The sequence below is a fragment of the Rhamphochromis sp. 'chilingali' genome (genome assembly GCF_963969265.1).
Source record: "Rhamphochromis sp. 'chilingali' genome assembly, chromosome: 8".
In the NCBI taxonomy this organism is placed as follows: domain Eukaryota; kingdom Metazoa; phylum Chordata; class Actinopteri; order Cichliformes; family Cichlidae; genus Rhamphochromis; species Rhamphochromis sp. 'chilingali'.
The window spans coordinates 22,693,644-22,721,405 of NC_137935.1; the positions used below are offsets into that span (position 1 = coordinate 22,693,644).

The 27,762-nt window shown below is 42.5% G+C and overlaps 2 protein-coding genes across 2 annotated transcripts; one reads left to right on the forward strand and one right to left on the reverse strand.

The window, feature by feature from the left end:
- Positions 1–4,190: 4,190 nt before the first annotated feature.
- On the forward strand, positions 4,191–15,139 carry fzd4 (frizzled class receptor 4). The gene is made up of 6 exons (XM_080889245.1): positions 4,191–4,886; positions 9,284–9,421; positions 9,549–9,935; positions 10,337–10,482; positions 11,119–11,366; positions 11,525–15,139. Exons 1-6 carry the CDS (start codon positions 4,623–4,625, stop codon positions 11,941–11,943), a joined length of 1,602 nt encoding a protein of 533 aa, XP_080745371.1. The 5' UTR covers positions 4,191–4,622; the 3' UTR covers positions 11,944–15,139.
- A 3,663-nt stretch (positions 15,140–18,802) lies between these two features.
- Positions 18,803–20,195, reverse strand: LOC308401106 (uncharacterized protein). The gene is made up of 3 exons (XM_080889168.1): positions 19,922–20,195; positions 19,541–19,823; positions 18,803–19,408 (listed from the first exon to the last, which is right to left on the reverse strand). The coding sequence occupies exons 1-3, from the start codon at positions 20,182–20,184 to the stop codon at positions 18,947–18,949; spliced, it is 1,008 nt and encodes a 335-aa protein (XP_080745294.1). The 5' UTR covers positions 20,185–20,195; the 3' UTR covers positions 18,803–18,946.
- Between the last annotated feature and the right edge of the window lie 7,567 nt (positions 20,196–27,762).

Consider the following 27,762-nt stretch of genomic DNA (forward strand, 5'->3'; position numbering starts at 1 on the left):
GCTTGAAAGGAGGCTGGTAGTGGCAGTAAAGAGCTGGAGTCAGGGGCTAGATTACGATGGAGGAGCGCTGATGAAAGAGAATGTGTGGTATATAGCATTATACAATGGAGTAATGTGAACCTACTATCCTACGGGGGACAGATCACTTGTAAGGAAAAAGAAAAAAATTGGTAAAAAAAACATTCTTCTGTCAAACGCCCCGAACCCCATACTGACATAACCACTCACTTCAGCATCATCAACATGTAGCACCAACCCTACACAAACTTTCGCATGCAAAGGAGTTTAAAATGCTAAATTCATGGAAGCAAAGCCGCACATCATTAGCAGCACACTAGTCTATGTCGAACATTTTCAGTTATGCACACTCACACCATTCCAAGGAGTTGGCAGGCCTATTAATACCACACTTCAAGGACTAAGGGATCGGGCATGGAGCCATAAGATGCTATCTGGTGACAGATACACACTTGTGTCTCTCTTTCTGTCCTCAGGGTAGTGCTTTTCACTCCGCCTGCCAAGCTGAAAGATTAGAATGGTTACATTCCCACAGTAAGACCCAGTTGGCCTTCACAGGGTTGTGACAAATCTCAGATGTCTTTAGTATATGAATATATATTTTTTAGGGAAAAGCATTTTGTATTTAGTGCTGTTTTAAAGGTTTCATGTGGTATAATGGTGCGTCTTTTGGACAAAAATGAAAGGAGAGTGTAGCTGCTATAATGTGCTTTCCCCCCCAGAAAATAAACAGAGCAACCATGGAGGAAGTAAGTAACAAAATCTAATTCACTCTGAACATCTGCTATTAAATCATTAGGACAGATGCAGGTGCCCTGCCCACTCACAGACTGTATCTGATTTTAGCAGCTGTCATCTCAAGTGAAGCTTCATTACCAGTAATCATAAATCAGCTCAGCATTGGCACAACCATTTTAAAACCAGCAGTCACCGCAACAAAAGATGCAGAGACTCGACTCTGTCAAGACATCTCTTTAATTTGTCTCTTCTCCCTCACTTCTCCCTTTATTAACCAAAGACTAAAGCTGAATTAAACTGGTAGGAGTGGGAGTGGGTGAGGCATTTCAGTTATTATATTTGCCCAACCAGCTTACCTCCTGTGGTGTCTATAATTCTGCACATGTACTTTTTTGTTATTGTGGAAGTAACAAAGGTGGCAGTGGTGCAGAGTAGGGATTAGGGGAAGTTAAGACCTCAGGGAAGTTTGAACTCGGGCCAACCAGGGCACATGTCCTTCCAAAGGCAGGGCTCTTTAGGCATTAAACCATCAAAATGTTAGCAGGGGTGGGTAATTTGGGGATGAGAACCACACCACCGAGTCCTTTCTGTTGGCATCAGCATGCAAAAAGAGTCACATGAACGCTGTCTTGGAGAAAACTGTGTGGCATTGATAATTAGAAAGCCCTGACTATTTTTGCTTGGCCTTCAGCAGTGGAAATCAGCATTACTGGATTGCAAAACAAACCGCACACAGACCTTATGCGGTATGTTTGAGAAAGTCATTTTAAAGGTTTATTCTTTCTTGTTACAAAATCAGTAAAAACACACCAAACGGAACTGCGCTGTTATGCTGTTGTTGAAGCGACTTCTGCCACTGGTGACCTGAATGGCTGAAATTCTTCACCTTCCCACATCCACACAAGCATTTAATAGATTTTGATTACATATTTACTCGACCAGGTCCCACCTCTGCAGCCTTCAAATCCTGCTTTCTGTACAGTCACTATAAATTAACTACTCAGTGTAAATGTTGATGTTATGCTTAGCCTGACCAAAGTATTGGCAGACCTATTTCCTTTCAAAGCTGATTGCTGGTTTGGTTAGAACGTGGTTTGCGCTAAGACGCAGGATGGCTCGAAAAATACCCTCCATGTGGATTCATAAAAACTACTATCAAAGTACTAAAATAATTTATTATGAACAGCCAGAACATCTGCGTCCCATGCAATCAGTCAGCTGTATTAATATTTATAATGCACATCTGTTTCTTTTAAATACAAGTTACATGTATAAACATATTTAAATGGGACTACTTTTTTTTTTGCTGAGCAGCTGAATGTCAGTTCAGGAATGTGTAGGTGTGTAATGTCTGATGTGTTAGTTTTACGGCTTAAAGGGTAACTGTGGTCATTATCTACCCAGTGTAATAGTCATTAGTTCATCCATTCAAACATGCTACATGCTCACTTCTGCTATTCACACTCTGTTGGGAAGGTGAGGGAGGTGGTGTGTGTGTGTGTGTGTGTGTGTGTGTGTGTGTGTGTGTGTGTGTGTGTGTGTGTGTGTGTGTGTGTGTGTGTGTGTGTGTGTGTGTGTGCTGATGCCACTTTTCTCTGCTTTCACGGATACTTACTTTTTCCAGCAGTCTCATTTTGAACTATCACAATTTCCTAAATTAAGCTTTGCTCAAGAACTTTGGTCCCAAGTTTGCTTCGTTTTAAGTTCCCATGCATTCACTTCATTCTTTTGAATCCATGCACACACACTTTCATGCACACAAGCCACTCCCCAGATAGCCATCAGCTCCAAGGCACACGCTATTGTTTCAGCTCGGTGCTAATTACTTCAGGTCTTGACCTCGGGTTCAGACGAAGAGCAATAGAGGGGGAAGGTGCATATGCGAATATGTGCCCCTCTGAATGTGTGAGTGTTTCTGCGTTGGGGGTTGGGGTGGTTGGTTGGGGAGGTCATTGGTGCTGCCAATCAGTTTTCACACTGGATTTGCAAAACTATCATGGGGTGATCTAAGAGGGAGCCAGAATAGCAGCACAATGACACCAGTCAACTTGACTGCTGCTGATTTGGACATGTTTTCAGCATTTGTGCAACTCTCTGATATAGACAGGAAATCTCATAAAATATGATAGAAACGGTCTGATGTGTAAAAGTGTTTCTAGTTCAAGTTTCAAGTCAAATTATATCACAATTAGCTATCTGTGCAATGTTACTGTTCTTTTCTCGTCCTGTGTGTTCCAGTTTTTGTTGATAATGTTTACTTTGTGTGCGTAGATAGTAGAGCTTAAACAGACACATATTTGGGGTCAGGGCGAACTTTTTTATTTGTGTCCATGAAAGGGTGTGTATTCAGTTGTTTCAATAGGTTAACTCCTGAACCTTGATAAATAATGCTTGGACGTGGTACATATTTAAATGACAGAACTACAGCAGTCCTTGCACATAGATGGAATTTAACTAGAGAATCATAACTTTGCAGAAAAGCCCGAGTACTGCATATCTGCTAGTCTGCAATTGCATCTGAATTTTCTGAGTTGGATTACATCTGAGATATTCTTTAAGCTGTCATAACTCTGCATGTTACTTTGAAGAACACACACATCAAGCATCTTTTCTCCCAAAATATTTGCAAGCATATCCAAGCCCTTTCTCACCCAAGGCCACTTAACAACACAGAAAATCCAAAGCAACACTCTTCACCGCTAGTATCATGCTGTAAAAAAAAAAGAAAAAGAAACCTTATCCCTGGGTGCCACTTGCAAACAAAACCTGTCCAGTATGTGCATTCACTGCAATGCAAAACAGATTTCCAATGCTTCAGCATCACTTAAGGCCCTATTTTCAATTACAATGTCATGAGCACTTAGAGCTGACAAGCCTTTAGAGAAGGGGAGTGGAACCTGTGGTGACATGCCAGATGCCCTTAAAAGACAATTAAGGACTTTAAATATAAACACACACACACACACACACACACACACACACACACACACACACACACACACACACACACACACACACACTAAATCTACTTTTCAGATGCATATTTTCTAAAAATACAGCCAATAAAATTATATGTAGACCACATCAGCCGGTCAAAATACACGTTCTGGATATTGTCAGAATTAGCTGGGGAATGCTTCTCATTTTCTTTTTAGGGGGAACGGAGAGGAAACACAGTGAGAAGAATGAGAAAAGAAAAGAAAAGAAAAGCATGAAAAAGGAAATGAGTCGGGAGAAGGCAAAATGCTGAAGGAAAGGAAAGAGCGAGAGGGGGTAGAGAGTATAAAGGGGAGAGGGGAGTGGATGAAGCTCGCTCTTCTATTTTTCTCTTGGATCCCGCCCACCTGGCCAGGGGTTGGTCAGGGAAACCCAACTCCTGTGCTTGGATTGGTCGGCTTTTCTCTGGACGAGGAAAATAGTCTCCCTTCACAGACACAATAAAGTTTAATGCTGGACGCTTGGAAGCAGTAGGCATAAAATCAGTCCCGCTGTATGTTTTGTCGGTCCGCTGCGCTTTCCCACACGGAGTTACTGACGGGAGACGTCATAAGAAGGACTTGAGGATTTATCAAGATGCAGTTTTGTTTGTTTGTTTCTCAAACTGCAAGTGCGCACGTTATCTTAATTGAAAACACGCGCTTTTGATATCGCAATGATCCACTGCTGCGTTCAGGATATTTGAATCTATTGAATGGCTCAGAGTGGGATTGTGTAGCTCCCAGAGCGCACGGACGAACACGCACTCCGCTCCAGCTGGACTACAAACGCCGCTCTAGGTTCCAGGGCGACTTAACCCGACTGTGTTTGACGAGATAATAACTGTGGCAACATTTACAGAGGGGCAGCCGCTCAATATCAGGGTGACCATGCCCGGGATGATGGTGTCGCTCACGGGGTCAGCAGTGCTTCTCTTATCCGGATTGGTCGCTCCGCTCTGCTTGGTCAGGGCTTTTGGCGATGAGGTGGAGGAGATGACCTGCGACCCGATCCGGATCAGCATGTGCCAGGGTCTCGGTTACAACGTCACCAAGATGCCCAACCTGGTCGGCAACGTTCTGCAGTCGGACGCAGAGCTGCAACTGACCACGTTCACGCCGCTCATTCAGTACGGCTGCTCAAGTCAACTCAAGGTAGTGGACCCATGCAAATCGTAGCGACTGATGTCAAGCCACCACAACAAAGTAGAATAACCAGCATGCAAATATAATAATAATGATGATGATAATAATACACCATTAACGTGCACAGATTTAGGAACAAGCCTGGTCTAAAAAAAGCATGGCTCAGTCTGGAATCTCCGCTATATTTATTTGCGTGCGTCAAAGAGAGAAAGCAGTGTGTTTGTCTCAAAGCGCATGACAGAGCTGCAGCACCGCGAACTGATCAGACTGATGGCCCCGGTGATAATGAGGGCCATAACATGGGTTGATTCCCACGAAGTCAAGAGGATCGGGCGGGAGTTGGGGGCTCCGTGCCTTCCTTCCTTTCCTGTTGTGCCAGGCTGTCATGCTAAATTCATTGAAAATGCCCCCTCTGTCTGTTGACATTCTGAGTTCATGCCCCTCACAGCAACAGCTGAGTCTTTAGTGCTATATACTGCACTGTCTTGTTAACAATGATGCCCTCAGTGTCATAAAACAAATGCTGCTTGTTTGACTCCTGCACCATGTAAGGAAAAAAGAAAAAGATTGGACCAATTATGTGTCATTTCATTTTCAATTATTGGAGCAGCTGGTGGCACATCAGAGATTTCTTTTAGAGATGGCAAGTTTCAGTGTGGACAAGTGGTGTTTACATTTTTCTATAATTTGCTTTTATTCCTTTTATTTAGAGACGCCCAGTTTCAAAGGCATGCAAGCATGTCCAGATCGTCTAGACATCCCCGTACACTGACATGAAACCAAGCCCACACCTTTCCAAGTGCTTTTTTCCTCCCTCGGTCCTTATTTTAAGTCCACTGCCCTGTCTGGAGTGGCATGTGATTTTATTACAGCGTTAGAGTGACTTATTGCTGTGTGCAGCTGTTGGGAAATAGGGGTAAAAAAATATTTTGGCATGTTAAATTAATACACTGCTTAAGAAGCATACAGTGTGTACTAGACAACCACACAGAACAAGAAGCAACTGCAGTATGAAGCCAAACTGTCCTCCTCCAGTTGTAAATTGTCCAGTGAGTTTAGCTGACAACCCAGTTTCTCTCTCTCACACACACACAGATGCTAAAGAGGGAGAAAGGAGAAAGAGGAACCGTATCATTTAACATTTGCTCTAATGGGAGGCTTCCTGAGTAGTAACCGGAGTAGCTTTTCGCAGTGAAGTGACAGGACTCAGGTTACCAAGAGTCAGGGAAAACACCCAGAATATGTGAGGTTACTGTCACCGCTTGAGTATGCAGAGCCCACCGTGAGAATTATTTGAAGTATAACATGTGTTGTATGTCTCATGAACTTCTTTGAATGCTTTAGTCAAACCAAGACAATATTACAACATCTGGGTTGACTGCATTTTATCAAGTCACAATTATTCAGGATGGCAGGTCTTCCATAAAATTCAAGAACAGACATTCTCTGTTTTTGGTGAGAAACACTATAACAGGGATGTCAAACTCATTTTACATTGTTGGCCACATAAAGGCCACTTTGGGCCAGACCAGTGAAACTACATGACAACCCAGATGCTGAGCAGGGAACAGTGTAATAAGCTGAGAGTTTAAAGGACGTTTTCTTAGACTCGGATTAGTGATTTTGATATTGCTGTGGTAACGAGTCGCTGATTCATTATCAGAAGACAAGTCAACATTGTCTGCTTGTAGATATGTAGCAGAACAGTAGCTCAGTCATTCAATGTATATTAAATTTGTTTATATCTCAAACATGCTTCAGTGCACAGAGGCAACAATTTTAACTTTTCCCCGCCAGTAAATTCTCACAGACACTAAGAGTTGTATAACATTTCCCTGATATTTATTTCCCAACCTTGACACCCTTGTTGGATTCATGTTTCATTTGGGCTCCGTTCAAGGGCCAATTTCAAGCTGCGATTTGTTTATAACTGGATCAAGGCTGCAGTTCTGTAACATGTAGTTCCTGCTGTGGCCCAATACATATTTTGATATTTTTCAAATGGAAAAACAGCATCAAACCTTTTACTCCAGCACTTTTTTTTTTAACCACTCCAAGTGCCTAGAGCTTGTTTCCGTTATCTCATGGTAGCTGAGTGAAATGCACTTTCTGCTTCTGTGTGTTTTCATATCATGAGCCTGGTACAATTTTACACTCTGGCTTCAAACAGATTTCACTATAAATGCATGAAATCACTTAAAATTGCTACCCTCTGTAACCCCAGAGTACTTCTTCCCTCACTGCTGCCAGAATGTCTGTCAAAATGTGTCAAACACAGTCAAATGTGACTCCAGACTGTTCACTATCTTTATAACACTGACTTAGATATCTATTTCAAAACTATTGCCATGGGACAGAATAAAACTCAGGCTTAGATCAGGGGGATCATGCAGCATTACACGGCACATGCCCTCGCTGCTGTAATCATCACAGATTGTTTTTGATGGTACGGATTTGTATGCGTAACCTTGGAGCAGGTTAGTGTTGACTCTCTCTGTCTTGACTCAAGATGTGGCATTCCTTATTAGAGGTGAAAATAGAGAGCTACTAATAGAAGAGGTGATGCAATGTAATGAAAGTCGGAGCAGAAAAAGCAGCAGGATAGCGAGACGTATATGCAAGTAGCTGGAGGAGCCACATGTGGGAGTACTGTACAGTTAGCAGCTGTAATCCAGTTGTAATATACAGAAAGCCTGCAGGGCCACAGCACTGTTTTCACTCCTCTAAAATACACCACACAAATGACACAATTTACCTTGTGCTTCACAGTTTGATTGAAGTGGATCAAAGTCTTAAAAATTATGACATAAGATTGGATAACTGTTGCGCTCCTACTGCAATTTCAGTGTTTAATTGAAACTGGCTTAAGTATACTGTTGCTTTCACTTTCTCTAGATCATAGGTGTCAAACTCTGGCCTGCGGGCCAAATTTGGCGAAGCCATACAAATGACTATTAGAGCTGGCCTACTAGTATTATACAGCTAATATATATATTGTTTAGTATTAAGCTTTGCTTGTTCCATATTCAGTTTTTCAGCAAAACGTGTTTGAGTCCATAAGAAAAGCTTCATTCTTATATCTGGAGGAATAAATATATTTCAATAAATATTAACCTTAGCCCGCGACTTTGTTTCGGTTTTGAATTTTGGCCCACTGTGTATTTGAGTTTGACACCCCTGCTCTAGATGAATTGGAATTGGAGCCTGCTAGTGGGGTTTGGGGCCAATACTAGTGCCAGTTTTTAATGGGCAAAAACTTCTGATATTCATATATACATATTCATATATATTCCTTATACTTCACAGAGGATGAAAAAGCCCTCTAGAGTTCACTGCTTTGAGAATTCTATGGGAGGAGTGCTGCTGGCATCATTAGCGTCCACTTGTCCCCTTTTGAGCCGTGGTTCTCGAACTGTCGGGCGGACCCCAAAGAGGCCCACTTGAGCTGGACTATAAAAGGGCCAAGTTGAATGATAATGATTATTGTGGTTGAAAATAAACAAGCATTTACAGATGATATCATGCTGGCTCTTATTTCACTACAGTTCAACTTGTATTCATTTTATAAATTATTAACTGTTGTTGGGTGTGGAGCATTAGCTTTTGTCCTGCTTCTGAAGAGGCCTTGGAGGGAAGGGTCACTCCAACTCAGAGTTGTTCCGAGGGATCCCCTTTATATTATGATGAAACACTTCTATCTTGATAGTATTGGCCTTTTCAAGTGAAGAAAGGGTATCTGAATAATTTGATTAGAGTGAAAATGATTTGAATAATATACTGGGGGTTTAGAGTCACTTGGTGCCAACCCAGGTGAACATCTGTGGAGATTCTGGACAGATGTTTTAGACAGCATTCCCCATTAGCATCATTAAAAATAACCAATGAGTGAAAATCCTTTAGAAGAGTAGTTTCCATGCCTCCACTTGAAGAATCAGTGCCAAGGCTTATTGAAGCACTTCTGACAGCCATGTAATGGACCAACACCTTAAGTAAGAAGCTTTATGTTGGTTGTCCTTCATTTTTCTGCCCATACCTTATGTTTGAGTTATGCTGAACAGGAAAATGATGAGTGGCCATTGTTCCTGAACTTCCGGCAATGTGTTTGACAAATTAGACACAACTTGACCATGCACCTACTTGGCTGTGGTTCCCTAACACAACTGCAGACATCGATGAGAGTATTGTGAACAATCTCCCCAAAGAGAAGTGCATATGTGCCAGTATATTAGTATTAGACTAATATATTGTCCGTGTGACATTGCTTTTTCTATCAAAAGTTGCTTTGCAGTCACTCCCTGCTCCATGATTTTAAATCTCATCACAGAAAACATAGTTTGCCAAACTTGATTACATTCACAAAGGATCACATGTTAAACATGTATTTCTTTATCTCCACTTTCCAACAGTTCTTCTTGTGCTCAGTTTATGTGCCAATGTGCACAGACAAGGTTCCCATCCCTATTGGTCCATGTGGCAGCATGTGTCTGTCGGTCAAGAAAAAATGCCTCCCCGTGCTCCACGAGTTTGGCTTCATATGGCCTGAGGTGAGTCGTATCACCATCAAAGACATCATGCATGTCTTAAAAAAGTTCAGGATATAGTTTAGCAATGTGGAAAACCAAGAAACGTTTAAATCCATTACTGACATTACCCATTATGTTTTCTGCCCAGGAGCTCAATTGCAGCCTCTTCCCACCTCAAAACGACCACAACCACATGTGTATGGAGGGTCCAGGGGATGAAGACCCTCCATACCAGCCCGTCCGCCATCCTCCCCACCAAGAGGAGTGTCACGCCCTGGGATCTGCACCTGACCAATATACTTGGCTTAAACAGACTGAAAGCTGTACGATGCAGTGCGGCTACGATAGCGGGCTCTACAGGCGAGGGGCCAAAGTGTTCACGGATGCGTGGATGGCAGTGTGGGCTGTGCTGTGCTTCCTCTCAACCACTCTGACAGTCCTGACCTTTCTCTTGGATTCTCAGCGTTTCTCCTACCCAGAAAGGCCCATCATCTTTCTCTCCATGTGCTGTAACCTGTACAGCGTAGCCTACCTGGTAAGCAGGAGGTTTAGTAATAATTTTGATCTATTTAATTTCACTTGTTGTGAGCAAATCAATAAAGCTATTTCATCAAAAATAATCAGATGAGCACCTTATGGACCAGTTTTTGGATATTGATTATTTTTTATATTTTATAAAAATGTTGTAGAGTACCAGGGCCAGCAGTTGAACATAATCCAACAAGAGTACAGTTTGTTTTTGAGTTTTCAAAATGTTACATCAGTGATTAAATACTAAAAGCCCTTTTTGATTCATCACTGCGTTGAGATAATTCAGTAATCTCCAGCTCTGCCTCTTTGCATTTAGAAAGAAAGACGATTCGTTCTCTTTTTACTTTATTCTGGGATTAATTCAGCCTCACCTCTTTTCCCTTTCTGTTCTATGTCATTTAACAGGTACGACTGACTCTTGGGAGGGAACGTGTTTCCTGCGATCTGGATGCTGCAGCAGTGCCAATTCTGGTACAAGAAGGATTAAAGAGCACCGGCTGTTCCATAGTCTTCCTCCTCCTTTATTTCTTTGGCATGGCGTCCTCTCTCTGGTTAGTGCAAATAAACACTGAGTTTTTATAAATCCTTCATCTCTTTTCCCCAGTTTAATCATTGTCATCAGCAGCTGGGAATGCCTTTTGCTAGAACAATTGGAATATGAGACTTGCATCCTGTTTTCCTTAAAGTCTTACTGCCCTGTCTCATAACCCATGTACCATTTGGGTTCATTTCCGACACATGCAAAGGTAAAAGTGACACTTCTTAAATCTGTCCTGCACTGGAAACACTGCTGTTACAGCTGTTTTTCTTCCTTTTTGCTTGGGCCCTGCTTTCCTGTTTGCCTACACTCTTCCTTATTTGGAAAAGCAACAGACCAATGACTTCACTCTCTCCTAAAATATGATCATAACCCTGTATTATGCAACTCATGGCTAGCCGGTGTCAGGATAACTTAATTATAATTGAGGACTGGCCATATCCACCTGATTGGTTATGAAAAAGTTACATAAATGAAAAATTATGTGTCGTTCCAACAGTAATCAGGAGCCTATGGTTTTTTCTAAGTATCTTAGTTTCTAGAAACAGATGATTTCTATTCACTATAAAAAGAAAAAGATAATCTGATAAGTGTACCCATGAGGAAAATGTGTTGCTTATATCGCTCCTTTGTCTGCTCTCTCTTCCAGGTGGGTAATCCTGACCCTCACCTGGTTCTTGGCTGCAGGACTAAAGTGGGGCCATGAGGCTATAGAAATGCACAGCTCCTATTTCCACATAGCTGCATGGGCCATTCCAGCAGTTAAAACCATTGTCATCCTCATCATGAGACTGGTGGATGCAGATGACCTGACTGGGCTCTGCTATGTTGGCAACCAGCAGCAGGAAGCACTCACAGGCTTTGTGGTTGCACCACTGGCCACGTACCTGCTTATAGGTAATTAAAGCATAATATTGGTATTCATTCATCTGCTTATGTTGGGTTTCCTTATTTTCTACTTTGTTCTTCTTCCTCAGCGTTTCTTTAACATACTCAGTTTCTCATTACAATTTTCAATCTGGTGGTCCTCACATGTCCTCCTCCCTCCTCCTCAGGCACTCTGTTCATCTGTGCTGGCCTTGTGGCTCTTTTCAAGATTCGCTCCAATCTGCAGAAGGACGGTGCCAAAACAGACAAGCTGGAGCGTTTAATGGTGAAGATTGGAGTGTTTTCTGTTCTTTACACCGTTCCAGCATCCACCGTTATTGGCTGTTATCTTTACCAACTCTCTAACTGGGGGGAGTTCAGGGCCAGCACCCAGGACTCATATGTGGCATCAGAGATGCTTCGAATCTTCATGTCACTGCTTGTGGGCATCACGTCGGGCATGTGGATCTGGTCAGCAAAAACCCTCCACACCTGGCAGCGCTGCTCTGCGCGCCTGCTCAGGGACAGCAGAGCGAGCCGAGGTGGCAAGAGGGCACCGGGCGAGAGCTGGATCAAACCAGGGAAAGGCAATGAGACGGTGGTCTGAGGAGAAAGAAGGAGAGAATGGACAGGAATGGAGTTCTGCTTGTTTCTCTCTCATGTACAGAAACTCACTCTGACGAATGAAGGAGGTCAGATAATCAATAGATGAGACGGAGATTGCAAATGTGGCACAGGAACGTTGCAGGAATATCACCAAAACAGCCTCTGGATGTAATTGCATCATCAAAGTAAAGACAGTCCTTGACCATGTGCCTCTATGAAGGAGACAAGATGAGAGTCATACATTAGTAGCAACAATAGCCTCTCTACCTTGATAGACTTCCTTTGCTCAGAGAGCTGGAGAAAGCAAAACAAATTAAGGAAAAAGAGAGATGGAAAAGGCAGAACTAAAGCATCATCAAGCAGACCGGACACCAATAAGCTGTACAGCACCACGTCTACCTCTCTGTCTCTCTTTTCTCCAGAGCCTCAGCAGAAGAGACTGAACCTGCTGAATACAAATAACCCTAACGCCATTGTGTCCTTTTAGGGTCTCCTTCAAGTTTTAAATTTTACACTGGAGCAGGTATCATATAGGTGTGGGCTGAAGTTTCCAAGAAGCACCCGATACCTTTAAAACCCCCTCCACATTGAGCGTATCAGACAAAGTGTACTGAGAATCTGATACACTGCCTTATTTGGTTATATTTTTCTGCTTTTTTGGGGAACTATACTTTTTTCAGTTCAAGAGAACAGTTAATTTTATTCTCAGAATTTTTTGGGAAACCAGCTCTAAGCTGTTTTATGCACTATAGAGATATAATATGTGAAGGGTTGGGAAAGCATTGGTAAGACTGAAAGTGAATCATTATACAACACATTTATATGCACAGCCTCATTGATGGGGAGAGTTTGGTCAGATGTAGGTGCAAAGAAAAGAAAACATTTTGAGGTAGTCACCACACCGCAATGAATCCTGGTAATACCAGCTGTGACTTTTATTGCCCCATAAATTTGTAATTGCTAAGATGTCCTGGGAAATGAAGGAATTTGTGCTTTTCTACGAGGAGCTCGGCTAACTTCCAGTGATGTGTATAGTTTTCCTGGAAATTATTCTCTCTGTTCTTACCCAAATATTGTCTCTATGGCAGGGTAACGGTTAGAGAATTTGAGGTTATTAGACAATCACTTGCCATAATACACATTACGCAACAGCAAAGGGCCGTCACAGAGACATGCATGTGCTCACACAGATATCACTGTCAAAATGTTTGGCAATAAAAGTAAAGTGAAGACAAGCGGTCTGTATTAGGTGTGGACCCACAGAGAGTGAATTGTGGACTGTAGCTGTGGGTAAACTGTGTGGGCAGAGCAACCACGGCTATTCCACGGACCCCATGTGGGTGTGCCCACGCAGGGCCCACAGCAGTTTTACGCGCTGTGGCCCACAAAACACACAACCCCCCCCAAATGTGAGGTAAATGTAAGTAAGCCCATGTGGGGCCAATGGGACATTTGCCCCTTTGGGTCCCAAAAAAGGGAATTCTGTGGGTATCCCAGTGATGGCTGACCAGAAAATAACCCAGGTGTAGCCCATGATGGCTAGCTTATATTGGGCCCATAGCAGATTTGCCCTTTTGAATCCCCATGTGTTTTTTTTGTGGGCAAGCTATAGTTGGTGTACCTACAAAAAACCTGCACTGACCTCCTTGTGGGTTCTACGGGTCCGCAATGACCCCACATGGGCCCCAAAGGGGCATATTTGTGGGCTAAAACAGCACCAGTTGTCATAAGTATAGTTACGCCCAGTATATGCTGCATGAAGATACGTGTCATACCTGAGTCCTTAGATGGATTTTAATTCTTTTATTCCTCCTGTTTAATCACATTATCCCTGAATGGCACAGATATGTGGAGGTTAGAGCAATTCTTTTAGCCACTGATGAGAGTCCTTCCTGATTCTCGTTGTGCTGCTGCAGATTGAATGTAGGACCAGTAAATGCCTGACATGATATTTTGACATTACTCTTCATCTGAACATCTAAACTGTCCAAAACCTTTGTACATAAAAGTGTACTCGTGGTTCTCTGTCCACAAATCTTGTTCATCAGCTCACTTATGACTATATTTTGGTCAGTATCAGGAATCAAACATCTTCTTTTGTGTGCTTTTCTTTTCTGGTCTGTTGGTGTGTATATTTTCTTTCTCTATAAATGTCACATCATGTCTCTCTCTCCGTCTCTCTGCCTAGACTGTGTTTTTTATAAGGCTAATTTCCCAGACAATCAAACCCTCAAAGGAAGAGATTATTGCTCATTGTATTTCACATTTTCATGGATGACTAAAACAAGTTATTGTCTCTCAAGTTGGATTGGAGCTGTATTTACCAAATTCTGATATTTTCTCCTGTGTCCCGTATATTTGCATGACAATCTTCCCAGCAACATTCTTGCAGTTCTGCAAGCCTTTATATCTGTAGTATATGTGATATCTGTCACATTTTGCCTTCCATATTTGAGAAGAATAAGGAAATGTCTGTTTCAAACAGTTGAAATATATAAGACCTGGAGCTTTGTCTTCCTGTGTGTCCTCTGTAACTGTAGTGCCTCACACGTACCCCTGTTTTTGGCTTAATGTTTAGAATTGGACAGAAAATCATTGTGGGGATTCAATTGCCCCAAAATATGTTAAATATGAGCCATTTTTTAACATTAAGAGACAACTTTTAATGGTTGTGGTGAAACCTAGAACCCCCTCAAGAAAGTGTTTCTTAAACCAGCGCAGCCTGGCACATTTATTACATTTCCAAAGTCAAACAAACATTACATTCACTCAAAGTGAATTAAATTAACCTCTGACCACCTCCCCTCTGAGCTAATGTAGTTTCCCTGCGAATGTTTTGGCGGTCTACCCTATGACCACACTGAGCTTCAGGTAACATTTCCAAACAATCACAGAATGTGCCTTGAAACCCAGTGCGTATGTGTCAAGCTTAATAAAGATTGAGAACCACTGATTATACCGATTTGTTAAATGTTTGCCAGAAACCCCGATATGAATGACTGCCGAAGTCAGTTCACCAGCACTGATCGCAGCCTTTAAGGTCTGGACTGACCCCTGTGTTGAAAAGTCAGTATCGTCAATGTTTTATAATGAAATTGCTAATTTATCCTTGTAAAAAAAAATGACAACAAATTTTAAAATGTGTTTGTTATTTAAAACAGTTTTGTATCAGAAGAATAAAAAAAATTGTTTTCTGACATGCTGACGGGGTATATGTGTGCCTCTGACTTTGATGAGTGTTGATTTCATTGTAGTGACATTTTTCGTTGCACATCGGGAAAAAAAATGAAAATTGCCCTCCAGTTTCTTTAAAGCTTAAAGGTAAACCTTTACCTGAACACAAAGATACTCAAATTACAGACAAATATTCCAAAAGAAGTAAAACGGTAAATATTTCCTATTTTCAAATCGTCATCACTCGAATAACCAAAGCAGAATTTTATATTTGAGGTGACTGAAAAATGCTTTCCCGTCTGTTGTGAATAAATTAACTTAAAAAAAGTAAGTGTTATGTACAGAAGAGTAGAGTTTGGTCATAGAGTGCAGTTAGTGAGCATACTATTGTAATGGTAAGACATTTAAAATGTAAGATTGTTATCATATAAAATTGTAGTTTTGTATAAACAAACAGACAGTCCATGACTCATAAAGGCCACTTAAAAGTAGTGTGAATGAGTGAACCCATGGATAACTGCTTTACTGTTTTGCTTTTGGCCCATGCAGTATAACATCCTTGCACGTCCTCTGGGATGTGTTTACTTACTGGGTTGAACAATGCTGCCACCTCTTGTCTAATGAGGCAAATTCAATTTTAATGGTCTTTCAGACACAAGTGCATTTACAATTTGTGCAATTATTTGCCGGCACGCAACCCTATTAGGTCTTTTATCGAGTTTGCGTTTCTTTTTAACATTCACTCTGGGTTAGGATAAGTAATGCTCTATATCCACTAAATTCCATTTGAATCCACAGTGTAAACATAGTGATTATGCTGTGTAAACACGACTTTACCATCAATCACATCTTATCAGCTATGAACTTTCAACCCCTCCAACACACGCACACGTTTACAGCACACACAGGAGTATTTGCAGAAGCACACACAGACTCTCACTTCAAAATTAGCTGTAATTTGGCTTTACAATTACACTTAATACAAGCAAGGCTGCAATTTACTGGTGCAGGGGTAAAATTACATCTGGAGAAACTGATTAATTCTGGGCATGTTAGACTGTCTGAATGAATGTGTGTATGTGCCCGAGAGCATCTGTGTGTGCGTCGGCAAGCGAGAGAGTCCAAATATCTAAGTCTGAAGCTCAGATTGCCTTCCTGTAATTTACTGTGAGTGAACTGAGTGTTTCTTTAAGAACACACTCGAAAGCCTGAGGTAAAGGGAAAGTGACAGCATCTCCTTCTCTATTGTTTCCAGATGTGGCTCCTCTAAAGCACACACATACACACACCGGTACATGCAGACAGAGAGAGTGAGAGTACACGCACATACATGTTCACACATTGACATGTGCATTCACAAACACAGACAAGCAAGAGGAGGAGTTAAATTCTCTCAAATTTATACCCTATATGGTGGTTTTTGTATAGTGAGTTCATGTGTGTTCTCACTCGAGGGTGCATTCGAGCACACAGCCTCCCAATTTTTTCTCTTTCTTTTTTTCCCCCAGTGAATGCCACAGGTCATTCAATCTCCACGCTTCTCCATCTACCCGTTGGTTTCCACATTTCTTTGGTTGTTTAGAGACACCGCAGCTTGTCATGAGCAAAATTCTGCAATGGGAGAAGCTCACCCTAAATGCTAATTTTCAAGCCTTAAAATAACAGAAATTCCACTTCTGACTGTGACATTTCCTCACAAGTGACAGCTCTAGAGCATATTTTCTGTATATCCACTCTCCTGGTGACATTTGGACGAAATAACCGTACATACAGACCGAGTGCTACACACACTATGTTAGCGAACAGCATGTTAGAATTCTTTTCCACATGAAATGTGAAAGGGCCCTAATAAAATTCTTCAGCCATTATTCTTGGAGATGTATTTTCAGAGTCGGGTTCCCTTGTGTGTAATTGTGTATGTACAGTATGTGTGTGTGTGTGTGTACCGGTATGTAAAGAGGGGTAAGAAATCACAGTAAAGTGAAGGGAGAAAAAGGCTAAAGTTAGAAGTCAGGGTCGGGAAAAACAAGTCAAATGCGAGAAGTGAAAGAAAAGCGACATCAAACTGACAAAATTAGAGAAGAGAGAGTAACGCAAAAGGAAGTGAGCGAGATAAAGAGAGGAAAGGAAATCTGTCATCGTCCAGCAGCAGAAGGTTGCAGCTGTTCACTCTCAGCAATGTTGAAATCATTTTCCCATTCTACCGAGCATCTATGTTGTATGAATAGTTTTGAGTAATGGCCACTCCTGGGGATTCTGGGTGACGTAGGTGTCCTGGCCTAAGAGCCAATTCGATGCAAGAAGAATTTGTAAATCCTGGTTCTCGGGCCAAACATGCTAACGAGTTGAGACTGAAATCCAAAAGCCTGGCCAGGAGGCAGATTGGCAAATTATTTGCCATCAAGCTGAAACAGAGAGCTCTTTTTTACGTGGCAATGAGTGTGAAAGATTGGAATTTATTTTTCTGGCTAACAAAACCATACTCTGTGTGTTAAGGTCAGACCAGAAATTGGAACATGTAGAGTGTATTTTTTATTGTAATGTCAATAATAATCTGGCAGTAGAGTATTGTAAGTATTCTTTTTTGCTGATGGAACTACATTCATCCTAAAGAGCGCTTAAATTCTTATTTAGACCCTCCATACATGTCACTGACTTTGCACGGAAAAATCTTTCTTTAGGCTTTCAGTGTTTACTGCCCTATGATAATATCAGTATAATAATACAAAGTGATAACATCTCATAACATTTAAGCTGTAAAACATCTGACACAGTACCAGATTTCATGAAATCTGCTCTTTACACATTTGATGATTTGTGATTGTATGAATTATGCTGCTTTCATGTCAAACCATCATTCACCACTAGATGTCACTGTGCCACTGTCAGTGTCACTTTTCTCAGCGTCGCTATTGCTTGTTTCTCTAAATGTGTGTAAATGAACGACTTGAACTTACAGTTTTTTTCAATCGCTAACAAGCGCCTACCCATACTTCAGATACTTTTCTAAACTCTTAACACAGACTCACACCTACAAAACACAATTGGCCAAATGGATAATTTCCTTCTCAAAAATACATTTTGTTAAATATATACTAACTCTTCATTTCAAAACAGAACACATCTTTCTCTGCACACACTAACTGTACAAAAACACTATGAATCTGACTCAAAATGAAATTAGTCTGTCAAAGAATAACACTTGTTTTCACTTCACAAGGTACATGCAGTCAATCAAAGTACACCAGGTTTCAAAATACTGGCTATTATTGACATTACAAAAACTGCATAGACCTTTATGATTCAGTTTTACAGGTATTTGCATGCGAAACATGCAATCCACCATTTTGACACCAGAAATGTCTTGGTTGGTAACTGTATGTCCACATGTACAGTAATGTTCACATTCAAAAGCATTCCAGTAAAAAGCAAACAAGTTTTTGTTTCTTTACTGTTTACCACAGGAGGTACAGTAGAAACACGGTATGATAGGACAGAGAAAGTTTTACAGTATTGCTTACAGTGAACAAAATATCCATGAAACACACAAGAGCATTCTGAACAAAAAAAACAACAGCAAAAAGCCAAGATAAAAAGGGGGGAGGGGGAGGGGGGCTAAAAAAAGACAAAAAATTTGCATCTAATCTCTGCGATCTTCAGGGTTAGGCCACATGTTTTCATCAACATCACATCTGATGTTATCCAAGTCGATGCACCTGGGATAAAACCGCCTGGTATGTCGGATCCACCCTTGGCAATCGTCAACTGTGATGTCCCTGGAGCCAGCATCCATGGCTTCAAGGAGGGACATCTGGTCATGTGGCTGATGGTCATAAACCTTCCACCGCCATGCAGAAAAGAACTCCTCTGGGGTTGAGGAAAGGTGAATAGGGTGGAAGGAAGAGACTTACCAGTCTTGGGTGGACTTCAAACCATGTTGTTATTGCTTGCGAGTGATGGAAAGCCACATTGTCCCAGGTAATTACAAAGGTCCTCATGTTTTCACCCTCCTGACCCTGCTCTGGAACCAGGCGCTGGTGGAGATCATTGAGAAAGGCAAGCAAGCGCTCTGTATTATAGGGTCCAACCTGACATCTGTGAAGGAGTAATCCTGCATTTGCAATTGCTGCACACATGGTAATGTTTGCCCCTCTCTGTCCTGGCACATCAACTGTGGCCCTTTTTCCAATTACATTTCGTCCACGTCGACGCCTTTTGGCCAGATTGAATCCTGCCTCATCGATGTATATGAATTCATGAGGGGCCTGGTTGGCCTCCAATTCCATAACTCTCTGAAACAAAGTTTATGTAAGTCATGTTATTACTGTATACCATACTGTACTGTAACCTAGTATTGTGTAGGTTACCTACTTGCAAAGTGCAAAGCTTATAGAACTGGACATTGGATTGAATATACACTATACCTGGACATATTGTCGTCGTAGCTCCTTGACCCTCTCACTGTTCCTCTCAAAGGGAACAGTGTAGAGCTGCTTCATCCGCACTCTGTGTTTGGACAATGTCCGCGTAATGGTTGTGAGGCTGATTCTATCGATATTGTCAAATATCTCATGGTCCGCCACAATTCTAGTTTGAATTTCACGCAGTTTTATTGCATTATTTGCAGTAACCATTTCTACAATGGCAAGCTCCTGATCATTACTGAGGAGCTTTCCTCTTCCCCCAGAGGGTGGAAGACGTTGCATTCTTTAGAAAGACAAAAAATTCAACATATACATTACTGTATGACAATATTGACATGTCAAGTGAGAATAGAAACAATCCATGTAAAATGCAATACTTACCTGTTGGTTTGTTGAAAGATGCGTATAATGGAGGCAACCGTTGACCGCCTCAAATTGGGCTGCACTCTTTCACCAGCCTCTCTTAGTGAAAGACCATGGTTGATTACATGGTCAATGATAGTGGCACGAATTTCATCACTGACTACTGTTCTTGCAGCCCTTGGAATGCCACCACCACGCATTCTTACACCTCTACCTTGCCCTCTCCTTGGGCCTGCTCTTCTCCCTGGGCCCCTTGCTCTTACTCTTCCTCGACCAGACATTACAGTGTTTGTCTTTTTTTTGTTTCCAAAAACATCACTCCTCAAGGTCTTGCCTTATAAACCCCACTGAGTCTAAGCCAGAATGGAAGAAGCTGTGGTTGGCCCAATTTACCCAACATAAATCAGCTGTGTGTCAATTATTCAATTGTTTGTTTATTATCAGCTGAGATATGTTTTTGATATTGATATTGTTTTTGTACTGATATCATTGCAGAGGCAGAGGCTTTTATACTGTATCTAAGGTTTGGAATATTGTTTTTGCTATTGTGGGATGTTGTGTGTTAACATTCGTAGATACTACAAAAACAGTCCATAATTTTGTTGGGAGGTATAGCTTGTCTGTTAAGAAAATGTAAGCATTGTGGAAATGTGTTCACTGACTGCATATTGGGTGAACACGACATGAAATGTGTGAATGGTATGGCCACAACAGACCGATGCTGTGCTAATTGTGTTTAGAGTTTTGCAAATGTGACAACTGTTTGGACAAACGCTTGTTAGCGACTGAAAAAAACTGTAAAGGCCTGTACAGAGGCGTTTCTAGGATTTATTAAATGCTGTGGCAGAAGAACAAAGACCACGGGGAACACTGGGCATAATCTATATACATGTTGGATAACAGTTTTTATAGTTTTCCAATGTATTTAGAGATTTAACTTATATACAAGTTACAAACCTACTGAAGTAAAGCAGAAGTTGCATAACTAAAATATATTCAAAGTACGTATGGGAAACATTCTCAGGATGGCAGTTTTCAGAATCATACATGTTATATTATTGGATTATTGGATGCTTGATAGCTTGAGCTATGTTAATGCAAGTTATTTTGAAAATGAATAACAAAATAAAGCTTTAAAATATGTAGAAACTTGAGTAAGCATTTAAGTAAAAGCAGAAAGTAGTATTAGAAATATTTAAATAAAGTACACATCTGTAAATTACTTGAGAAAATGTACTTGGTTATATTCCATTTGGTCCTAACAGCAGTCTTGTCTGGTGGCACTGTGTGGATTGCCTGCTAACATGAAATAATGAAAAAATCAAGATTTTCTTATTTTCTTTCTGAAATAAGAAAATTTGCAACCAATAAAGGATCAATTGAACGCAAAAGTAACGTTGTTAAGATGTAAACTTGGATTTTTGGTGTCTAGGTTTTTCATTGACTACATGGTCTAATATAACTACAATATTACTACTAATACTACTACAATTACTGCTACAATGAAATCCTTATTAGATGTGCCAAAATTTGAACTGTACAAATTATTTACTTACCCTTCAAAGCGCCTGAACGTTTCAGCGGCTGAGAATGTGTTTTAAATGGCTGGTTTTGTAGGGATTTATCAGAATAATATATGCCATATTATTACCTACCTTATTACACTGGTGAGCTAGTGAGCGAATTCACACGGGTGAACGCTTTCACCGGTCCAATGTAATCAGGAGGATAATGACTGTTACACAAGAAAGCAACTGTGTTAGCACTTTTTCTAATATGCACATAATGAACCCTCAGAGGTGTAATCCGTTGTGTACAGTGGTTTTTGTATGAGAGGAGAAGCAAATGTGTGACAGTGGGAAAAAAAGTGGTCTCGTGCGGGTGAAAGGCTGAATGATTCCGTGTTATTTTAGTAGGACATTTGTCAACTTTAGAAATGTCAACGGTTCAATTTAGTCACGCTCACACTGATGGATTGTGGGGCAACAGGGAATATCCGACAGAAAAACAGACTGAAAAATGATGGGGGAGAGATGGAAGAGCAGGAAGAGAGGAAATGAAACAGAAGGGGAAACTGACTGAGAAAAAGAGGGGCAGTGTTAAAGACAAAGTCAGAGAAAAAAATGCAGCGAAAAGCCTGAAAACCAAAACAAAATAATGAGTCCGTTGCTTTCGTCAATTAGACAGTCAGTTTGGCAGACTGGCTGACTGGAAATGACTCATACATAATCTAAATTCAAGAGCCTGTCAGGGTTTGCTTCCTATTAGTTTTTCTGACCAGCAGGTCTCACTACCAACTCCTAAGCCTTCCCTATAATCCCTCACACTCACCTTCATCCATTCTACCCCACCTGCACTCTCTTCTTCATCTCTATTACGTAATGTCTGTTGCTTTCAATGGTTGCCCCCATCCACTTTTACTACAGCTTCTCCTTAGACGTTCATATTTCCACCTGTCTCCTTCTCATTCATCTGTATTCTGTCTTCTTTCCAGAGCATACCTCCACCTCTCCATCCCCTCTTCCACCTGCTCAGTGCTCTCAGCACATATCACAGTGTCATCTGCAAACATTATAATCCACAGAGACCTCATCTGTGAACCTGTCCATCACTATTGCAAATAAAGGAGTGCAGATTTGATCCCTGATGTAATCCCACCCCCACCCTTACTGCACACTTCATGACTGTCTTGCTGTACTCATACATGTCCCACACCATCTTCACATACTTCTTTGGCACTCCTGACTTCGTCATGCATCATAGTTTCTCTCTGCACTGCAACATCCTCTGGCCTTCTCGATACTTCTCCATCAACAGTCTCAAAGCAATCATCACATCTGTAGTGTGCTTTTTTTACTGTGCCGTACTGTTACTTCATGCTACGGCTCATAATCTGACCCTTAAGAAAAAGTCAAGCTAACAGTAAAGTCAACTATAAATTTTGACTTAGCATTTCTACATATTAATTAGATGACTCCGATGTGCCTTCAGAGACTCTAAACTAAACCTGAAGTACAATTTGGAACATCTGAACAGTTAGTAAATGAAATGGATCAGACGTGTGTGTTCTCTCAACTGTAAACCTTTAATTCCCTTATTCTTTCATCCGGTTTGAATAGCTTATGTGCCTGAATGTCGGGCTGTATTAGTAAGCTTTGTACCGTCGCATATTTGACAGCATTTGTGGGTGTGTACGTTTGTTTGTTCACTCATGGGTCATTTTGTGCTGCAGCCTTTCTACTTCGTTGGACACCCGCATAGGAAGGAGACAATTATCTAAAGCCTATGATCCGGGACTTGCTGTGCCCTGCTTATTAGAACTGGTCTAACACACTACAGCTGCACCCAGTCACTCCAATATGGAAATGTGGGACCATGCACAGACAAATTAAAACTCAAAGACACTACAGTCACAAAACAAACACAATCAGATAAGGAAGATGAAAGCAGCCATAATGCATTTTATCATTCACATGACTAATGGACACATGAGCTCTTTCCAAGAATTTGTACTTAAGAAAGAAATCCAACAAATATCGCTTTTTTCTCTGAATTAGTGTTTTTTAGTTTTGTTCTATTCCACTGCACATCTTACTCTTTTAAGTAATTTTGTTTGCCTCTCAGCTCCCAGCCATATTTTTCGATTGTTATAGTGGTACTATTAATATGTTAGGGACTGTCAAAGGTTATTTTTGTTGTTGTTTTTGGTGTTTGTTCTCAGTTACAGCAGAAAATGGGCTACAGCAGTGTAACATATGCTTTGAAGGGACAGTTTGGCATGCAGTTGGGACGTTTCCTCATGTAAAAGTCTCTTGCTACAACAAAGACAATTTAACTGGTATAATTACTGTTGCTTAATCCATGTGATCCTCCTAAAGTAGGTTGACCTTTCATTCCAGAGAAATGTTTGATTGGATGTATCATATTCTCCTGGTTTATGTAAAAAAAAAGTGCTATTAAAGCTACTGATTTATCAAAGAAGGATCTGTAAATTGATAAGTACAGGCCTCAAATCTCATGAATTCTCCTAATAATAATCTAACCATATCCCTAAGCAAAAACCAAGTGAAATAAAGAATTGAGGACATTTATGGGGCTTATTTTTATTCCTTGGCATTAATCCAACAGGTCAATGTGAAAAGTATGTCACAAAAACTGCCTAAGGTAAAGCAGTCAAAGTATTAATGGCAGTTTCATTTGAAATGGCAACAAAACTAGGTAAAATGAAAAGAAAAAAAAAGCATTTAATTGAACTTACATGAAGGGCATTGCTTTTTACTCTGTGTTGAAAAGATTTTATTCAGGATAAATAAAGAAAATGTCTCAAAAGCTGCTTCGGGCTATATGATTCTTAAAAAGGAAATGAACATATCTTGAACTGAATTTTGATTAGTTAGTAAATTCAAGGATGCTGCTGGATGTCATGCGAGAGTTTGCCATTTAATAAAGAAGCTCCATCTAAAAACCATGATTAGATGTTACACATAAATAGTGCTATGCAGACATCACCAAGAAAGGTTTCTGGGAGACTGAGCAGTGTAAGTGACTGTGTAACCATGAGTCTAAGTGATTGACATAATTAGGTTTTGGAGTCTGTCTCTGAGTTGCAGTCATTTACTGTATATGATGGCAGTTTGTGCATCTTGCGACTCACCCAAAGCTACAAGACTAAGTAATTGAATGCAGTATTACATATAGCTATTGGCAACAAATAACAGACAAATACCAAGTCATTTTGGAGCCACATCATACAGAGTGTATGCTTGCTGTGTTTTCATTGCTCTTCACAATCTAGATCTAAATATCCTCTTGTCAACATCACTAGTGAAAACAATACAGTTATTACAGTTTAGATTTTTCAACGTGCTTGTTCTTCAGTAAAAGATATAAAGCACAGCTGTAACCAATGATGGCAAAGTTCCACTAATTGACCCAGTAAGCCTCAACAGTGGCCCAGCACTGAAAAAAAAAGCCAGACCGCCCCAAAGCAAACGTAGCGAGGCCTCATTAATACACCTGTGCCTCCCCTACTCGAAGTCTAATGTGAAAAACATGTGCTGGAACAGTTGAATAGGTCATTGCTGTTATTAGTAACATCTGTCCTTTTACCACTAAGAAAGGTCCAAATGTTTCCTGTGAAGTGAGCAAATCAATCACCTATAAAGGATTCTGTTTCCTGGTCTGTGGAGTCGGTCTGTGGGTTGCAGAATAAAAATTACAAATCTTAGCTTTTCAAGGTTTCATGAATAATAATTGACATCAGCTGCAAGTAAATGCTTCAAAAGATGAGCCATGTATAACTAAATGGAACTGAACAGGCGAGGCTTGTAAATATAATTTTCACATGTAATGGTGTAATTGAAATTACAAGTAGTTTGGTCCCGCCTTCACTGTTGTGATTGGTGAGGGGGTAGGGACAGGCTTAGGGCGTCGGGGGGTTCCCCGGAGGCATCTTCCTTGGGGGGCTCAACCCGGGGTAGCGGTCACGTCCGGTTGAGGGCTCTGTTGGCTCTCAGGTGACTGTTTCCTCGCGGCTGCGTGCAGCGGGGCTAGGGGAGGGTCTGTGCTGACGGACGTGGGTTACTGACCTGGCAACCTGGCTGCCCCTGGGTGGGTCCGGGATGGGCGTGAGGTTTTGGGGGCGCTCCGTCTCTGGGCTGGGGCCCGGGCCGGGCCTCGGGGGCTCGGGTCCTGGTTGGTGTGTTGCCGGGGTTGTGGGCGGGTGGGTGCATGGGGGCCCGGCCCTGGAGCAGGGTGCCGCCGGTGCATCGAGCCGCCTGGGGGGCTCTTCAACTGGTGGGGGGGATGGTCACATCTTGCAGGAGCTTTCTTCTCTCAGGAACTCTCTGCAGGAGGGGGAGATACAGGAGAGGTGGAGGAAGATCTCAGCCTGGGCGTTTACCGTCTTATGTTGTCTGGAAGATGTGTGGTTGGTGGGGTGGGTGCAGTTTTCTCTGTGGTGGGGTTGGGTGGACTGTCCAGGGCTCTGTGGAGCCGGGGGGCGCTACTGCACTGGGCCCCGGTCTGATGGGCCTGGGCCCCCCTTCCCTGGCGGGTCGCGGAGGGTGGGAGTGCCTACTGGGGTCAGCGGGGGAGCTGGCCCCAGGGAGGGGTTACCTGCCCCTCCCTTCCTTCCCTCCCCATCTCCAGCTGCCTCCCTCTTCCCGCTCCTCCACAACCACCCACACATGCAGGGCCTTGGAGTGGGGGTATGTCACCAGGGTGCAGAGGAGGCTACCCCCCCCCCCCCCCCCCCCCCCCCCCCGTCCCCTTCTGGCTGCCTCTGCCTCAATTTTATCCCACAACTTAGACATTCACATTATTCACACTCTCATTACACATACATATAGGATCTTGGGGGTGGGCACAATCACGGAGTCCAAATCACCATCAGGGTGTATACCTCACCCCTGACGTCGTTGCCCAACTCTCAATTTTAAATACACTTAGTCATTGAGGGTTAGCAGGAGGGACTATGCGCTTACCTGCTGCTCCTTGGCAGGTAGCTCCATGCCCTCCTGGGTTTTAATTGCACCTTAGAACACATATGCATCAACACTACAATGAGCGGGTGGAGGGAGGTTTGGAGTCTTCTCCCACCCCCATTCTCTGCGGCCTGCTGGAGCGGGAGGGCTAGTAGGAGGAGTTGGCCGTCCGACTGCGGTCTGGGGTGTGGGGCCTCCCTGCTGCTGCGGAGTCGGGGTGGTCTGCCTCTCCCCACCGCAGGGAAAAGGGTAACACCACCTGGGTCTGGGTGCAATTCCCCCCTCCAGGGGCAAGGGTACCTAGACCCGGTTTGTAGAGTACGCTTGGGGAGTGTGATTGTGTGTACAGCGTCTCTTTATGTCTGTCTCCACGTTGGTTGAGTGTGGAGTGAGTGCATATGAGAGCATGAGGGTGGGAATGGATGTTTGTGTCTGTGTGTGCCTGTATGTCTGTGTCTATATGTCAGGTTGGGTATCAGACGCCACCTCTCTGGGGACACCTCAGGCCCTCCAAGGTTTGGAGGCCTATCTCCACCCACCACCACTTCCCCTGCCGGTGGCGGACTCCCTCAGGTGTCGGTGTGTTGGTGGTTCTTTGTGTCTGGGGGTGGGCGTCCGGGTGCACACCGGCTCACTCCTTGGCGGCCGCTTGTCGGGGCCTGGGGCCTGGGGCTCGCTCGGGCCCCTTTGGAGGTGGGGTGCCCCCGGCCTCTCGGCCTAGGGCTCGGTCACTCAGGCGCAGCTGGGGGCCGGCGGAGCTCACGGGCGCGTCACTGCAACTCCCCCTGACTTCTGCTCCGCGGCTGCTGGGCGAGCCCTCATCTGGGACTCTCCTCAGCTCTTACTGGGACAGTGGCGCGGCTGCCCCTCTGTTGGTCTTCCATGGTCTCTTGTGTTCTGGGGGCCTCTGGATGTCTGGAGTTTTGATCTCCTCCATACCCGCTTCACACCCTGGAGGACGGGGCTGTGGCCCCCCCACACTCCCTAGCAGATCATTACATGGAGAAACCTTTGGAATGCAAGCATGCTGATCCACACAGGTATGCACACATGGGTATTCACAGACGCGGACTAAAGCTTTCTTGGCTGCTGCCTCAAAGCACACTGTGCGCTGTCTATCTTGCGTGCTGCACAATATCGTTTATTACTTAGTAAATACTGATATCTATGACTAGCTAGTTTATTGTGATGGTGCTTTGTTTTCTCTATTATTATGTTGCTCTTTGTTGTTTGCTGTCTCCTCTGTTTGTTTTTGTTTGTTTGTTTGTTTGTTTTGTTTTTTCTCCATACAGGTGACCCAGGAGTTTTTTTTTTTTTCTCTCTCTTCCCCCCCCTTCTCACCGTCTCTTCTCCCCTTTGGTTTTCTTTCTTTCT

What these genes read in the sequence shown, in the direction of transcription:
- fzd4 (XM_080889245.1), top strand. Translation starts at nt 4,623, where the DNA reads ATGCCCGGGATGATGGTGTCGCTCACGGGGTCAGCAGTGCTTCTCTTA. An exon ending in GCTGCTCAAGTCAACTCAAG is followed by an intron (nt 4,887 to 9,283) that starts GTAGTGGACCCA and finishes ACTTTCCAACAG; the next exon opens with TTCTTCTTGTGCTCAGTTTA. An exon ending in TGTACAGCGTAGCCTACCTG is followed by an intron (nt 9,936 to 10,336) that starts GTAAGCAGGAGG and finishes GTCATTTAACAG; the next exon opens with GTACGACTGACTCTTGGGAG.
- LOC308401106 (XM_080889168.1), bottom strand. Translation starts at nt 20,184, where the DNA reads ATGTCTGGTCGAGGAAGAGTAAGAGCAAGGGGCCCAGGGAGAAGAGCA. An exon ending in ATCTTTCAACAAACCAACAG is followed by an intron (nt 19,824 to 19,921) that starts GTAAGTATTGCA and finishes GTCTTTCTAAAG; the next exon opens with AATGCAACGTCTTCCACCCT. An exon ending in TACGACGACAATATGTCCAG is followed by an intron (nt 19,409 to 19,540) that starts GTATAGTGTATA and finishes ACTTTGTTTCAG; the next exon opens with AGAGTTATGGAATTGGAGGC.